The 4,145-nt window shown below is 41.1% G+C and overlaps 1 protein-coding gene across 1 annotated transcript; it reads left to right on the forward strand.

The window, feature by feature from the left end:
• The first annotated feature begins 209 nt into the window (after window positions 1–209).
• gemin7 (gem (nuclear organelle) associated protein 7) lies at window positions 210–2,384 on the forward strand. The gene is made up of 2 exons (XM_080515092.1): window positions 210–270; window positions 1,608–2,384. Exon 2 carries the CDS (start codon window positions 1,631–1,633, stop codon window positions 2,015–2,017), a length of 387 nt encoding a protein of 128 aa, XP_080371218.1. The 5' UTR covers window positions 210–270; window positions 1,608–1,630; the 3' UTR covers window positions 2,018–2,384.
• Window positions 2,385–4,145: the final 1,761 nt, after the last annotated feature.

Consider the following 4,145-nt stretch of genomic DNA (forward strand, 5'->3'; position numbering starts at 1 on the left):
CACATTACCTACTGTGGTAAACATATGAAGAGAACGTTGAACTGAAGCAGCTTGTTGGAGCAAAATGAAGGCTAATTGATGAAAAGTGAAAGACGTGAAAACTTATAAGCGTTTTGTCGAAACGCTTATAAGTGAAGCGAAGCTGCGTTTCCCCTGGTGGTCTGCAGAGGGCAGTGTTTGCTGTGGTAGCATTTTGCTGCGAAGAAGAAGCAAAGGCGGAAGTGGAAGCTGCAGCGGCTGCGTGTGTAAACAGGAGGAGAGACTCAGTCAGTGAGTGAGAATTAACTTCAACTCTTTTTTGCCAAACTCTGCGGTATTCCTGCAGTTGTGTGAAGTCCTGGATATATTCAGTGGTTTCGGTGCTGCATCAGCACGACACAACAAAGTTATTGTGAACATAATATAATGTTCGTCATGAGCGATTAAAAAAATAGCTCGTTTTACAGTAGGGAAGCCTCAAGCTGAAGTACTTTGTGTGGATATTTCTCGTTTAAGTCAGCTTTGATTAAAACATTCAGTTGAAACGGGAGGAGTCGGCTCATATTTAAGGAGATGGCGATGGCGCATGCTGCATTTAGCTGGGATTGGCTTCTGCCACAAAACTTAGCTGGATAACCATGAAGCACGTTTTTAATCTGATATTCCGTTACTTTCTAGCTATTCCAGTTGATTGTAAATGCCGACAGGTAGTTCATTTCACTCTCATTAAAGTGCTTTAAAAGAAAAAGGAAAAACGCGTGCTTTATGAACTCGTGTATCCATTCTAAGAAAATGGCTGGATGGAAGTCCCTGCATAGTTGTTTTAATCTTGTATAGAGCTTTGTTCAGTTCATGGTCTGGGCACACACTGGGCAGATCACCAGTCAATCATAGAAAAGAGATTATGCTTGTGAGAGTATCACTAGTATTTATATTAAAGGTATACAGGAGGATTTTCAGGAATTTTAGGAAAGAACCACCCTCTCCACCGTTTGAAAAAAATGCGCATGCGCAACGCTGTACCTGCTCCCGAGACGGAACGCCTACTAAAACGCGTGCGAGAGACATGCACGAGCCCAGTTCTCCTCGTGCACGCTCTGTTTACAAGTCACAAGTCGGCATCGCTCACATAAGCTCACTTTACAAGAAGATTTGCACCAGAGGGGGTGAAACTGTGTAAAAATGTCCGAGAATAATGCGTCGGGTCGGCCACCGGCTTGATGAGAACCGTGTGGAGTGAGCTGCGCGCAGGGACGAGCACGTACGACGGGCTTACGTCATATATCACCAGAATGATTGACAATTGGGAGGACCAGTTATTTTGATGATCCACCCGGAAGAAGAAAATCCTCTACTATACCTTTAAGTATATTAAACGATACAATCTCTTTTTTTATAGGGGTTACAAGAAGGATTTGGCATCTTCTATAGGAGGAGAGGTTGTGGTGTCACAATTGTTTGAAGTACTTAAGAGTATGGCCCAAATGTCTTTGACTGATTTGTGTAGTCAATTCAAACTTTAGTTTTCTGTGTTAATATACTCCAGAATATGATGTGATTTATAATGAATGATATTGAGTGTATTCATTGTTTGAATGTTGGTTCATCCCTTACATTTCTCTGCTCAGACATTGACAAAAACGACCGCAACATGGCAACCCCGGTGCCCGTGCTCCGCCTGCCAAAGGGACCCGACCCCAACAGCCGCGGATTCGATCCCAACTCGCCTCGCTTCATCGCACTCTGCCGCACCTCCATTCCCTCTTCAGCCGTAGCAGGAGGAGACGCCGAGCAGCTGCAGAAGGAGCAACATGCCCGATCTGCCCTGAGAGAACGCTTCCTCCGGTGTCTGCTCTCCATAAGCAACAAGAAAGTTCAGTTCCACATGCACGAGAACGTGAAGGTGGCGGCCACGTTTGGAGCGTCGGACATCGACGTGCTGAACTTCCAGGTGTCAGAGCTGCACACTCCCATAGGAGTGCAGAAAGAGGCACTTATCAGGTGTCAGGATGTCATATCATTCACTTTTGATGTATGAACACTTTAAGAGGTTTGCACAGAAACTGGAAGGTACTTACTGGATGTAAATATGTCCTTTTATTTCCAAACTGAACCTGATTGTAAAGATGTTTATTTTTGCTAGTATCCTGCCTGGAGTGACTGCGGCTGCAGTCGATGATACTGACATTTGGCTGCATTTAAAAATCCTGGACTGAGAAGAAGTTCCACTTATTGAACACCAGAGGGAGTCATGTGCATTTGTTTTGTGTTCAAACCAGCGCGTGTGAACTTTATAAAGGAACTCGAAGCTATTATTGACGTTCAGAAATCACTGTTTTGTTTTTTGCAAAGGACCGATATCGTTACGATGTTTCTGGTTTTTTTTCTCATGCATATCAGTACTCTCATATATGTTTGACCATCTTGAGAAGTAATTGAGCAAGGAGAGACTTTTACTGTTCCTGAGCTTAAGTTTGAGAAGTTGATGAACCCACAACAGCAAATCAGACTGATTAAACAAATTCTTCAATGAAAACTTTACATATTCAGTGTTATTTGTGTAAAGCATCTGTTATGGTGAAATCTTATAACAGAATAATTGATATTTGCAAATCATTTGAAGAAAGCTTTCCTTTTGATTTGTTCAAGAAGGAAAACAAAAACTTTCCTCCACCACATTTTACCTCTAAGGACCTTTTTAAGGAACTCGAAAGAAAAGATGGAAAAGATTTGATCTGTTTAAAGGCTGATAAAACAACCCTGAGCTTTGTCCCCAAATATGTAACACTTAATAGCATCTTTCAGCAAATTAATTTACATCTGCATATAAATTCCACTCTATAACTCTCATGTAATGTGCATAGGTGCTGTTGTGTCATTATGATGTGATGTATGACACATTTAATGTTAAATATCCTTAAGATGCTCTCTTGGGTTGAGATATGACTGCGAAGGGCATTGGAGTGCAGTAAACCCAGTCTGCAACAGCAATCAGGTATTCTGTAGCATTAATGCGATGCGCCATTCATACTAAAGGACCTAAAATTTGTAAAGGAAATATCCCCCACACCTAAACACCAGCAACGTTGGAACTGAGTCATTGATACAAAGCTGGAAGGATCCCGGTTTCAAGAGTTTAATGCGACTGTCTGAATGTTGAAGCAGAAATCAAGGCACATCAGTTAAGGAATTGTATTTCCAATCTTCTTTTGTCCAGTTTTGATGAGTCTCTGTGGACTGTGGCCTCAGCTTGGTGTGATGTCAGTGGCACCTGGTGCAGTTAAGCTGGTGTAGCGCTTCGCCTTCCACTGTTAGACGGGATATGCAGTTTGCCATCTTGTCTACTGTTGCATTTTTATCATCTCAAACAAATCGGACAATTCTCCTCTGGCGTCAAGGCACATTCACCCAAAGAAGAAAGACAAGACAAGTTAAGATAAAGACTTGATTCATCCCACATTGGGATGAATAATATTCAAAAGCATTTTCAAAAGAGAGAACATTTACCTACTTCCAGTACTTATTCACTGGTGGGAAGGAATCTTATCACCATCTCCTTCGTCTTAATGGCATTGATGTGGAGACACTTCCAGTCACGCAAGTTGACGAAAGGCGACGACTTCCATATATCCCAGATTGTTCCCCTCTGATACACATCTTCATCTAAGATGGTCTGAAACGTATAACTTCTCAAAATTTACCAAAGTGCTGCTTTACAAGTAAGATCAATTCAGTTCTTTTTTTTTTTTTTTGTATTCATTTAGTGTATTTTCAATTCTTTTGCTATTTTATTTATGAGTGAGATCGTTTTGGCTCTCCATAAGGCCAGACCAACTTATTTTTCACCATTCAGACACAAGGCAATTCACAGTGTTCTACAAATAAAACAAATACATTAAAACAAGAAATTATCATAATCACGGTTGGCATCCCAAATCACCTACAAACATCATGTCCTCTCGTCAGAGAACCCCACCTGTTATGCTGTGTGTTCTACCCATCCAACATAGAAATAATAGATTTCTTCATGAGCGGAGGAAGAGCTTCACTGCATCATTTCAGAAATTAAACCACGATTAATTAAAGTACAGCCTACTGTTTATTCGAAAGCTTGTGCAAATAACCATGTTTTAAGTCCTGATTTTAAAAGGTCATAAAAGGTCAAA

Source organism: Blennius ocellaris (genome assembly GCF_963422515.1).
Source record: "Blennius ocellaris genome assembly, chromosome: 2".
Lineage (NCBI taxonomy): Eukaryota > Metazoa > Chordata > Actinopteri > Blenniiformes > Blenniidae > Blennius > Blennius ocellaris.

Coding starts and splice junctions, on each gene's coding strand:
- gemin7 (XM_080515092.1), top strand. CDS start 1,631: ATGGCAACCCCGGTGCCCGTGCTCCGCCTGCCAAAGGGACCCGACCCC.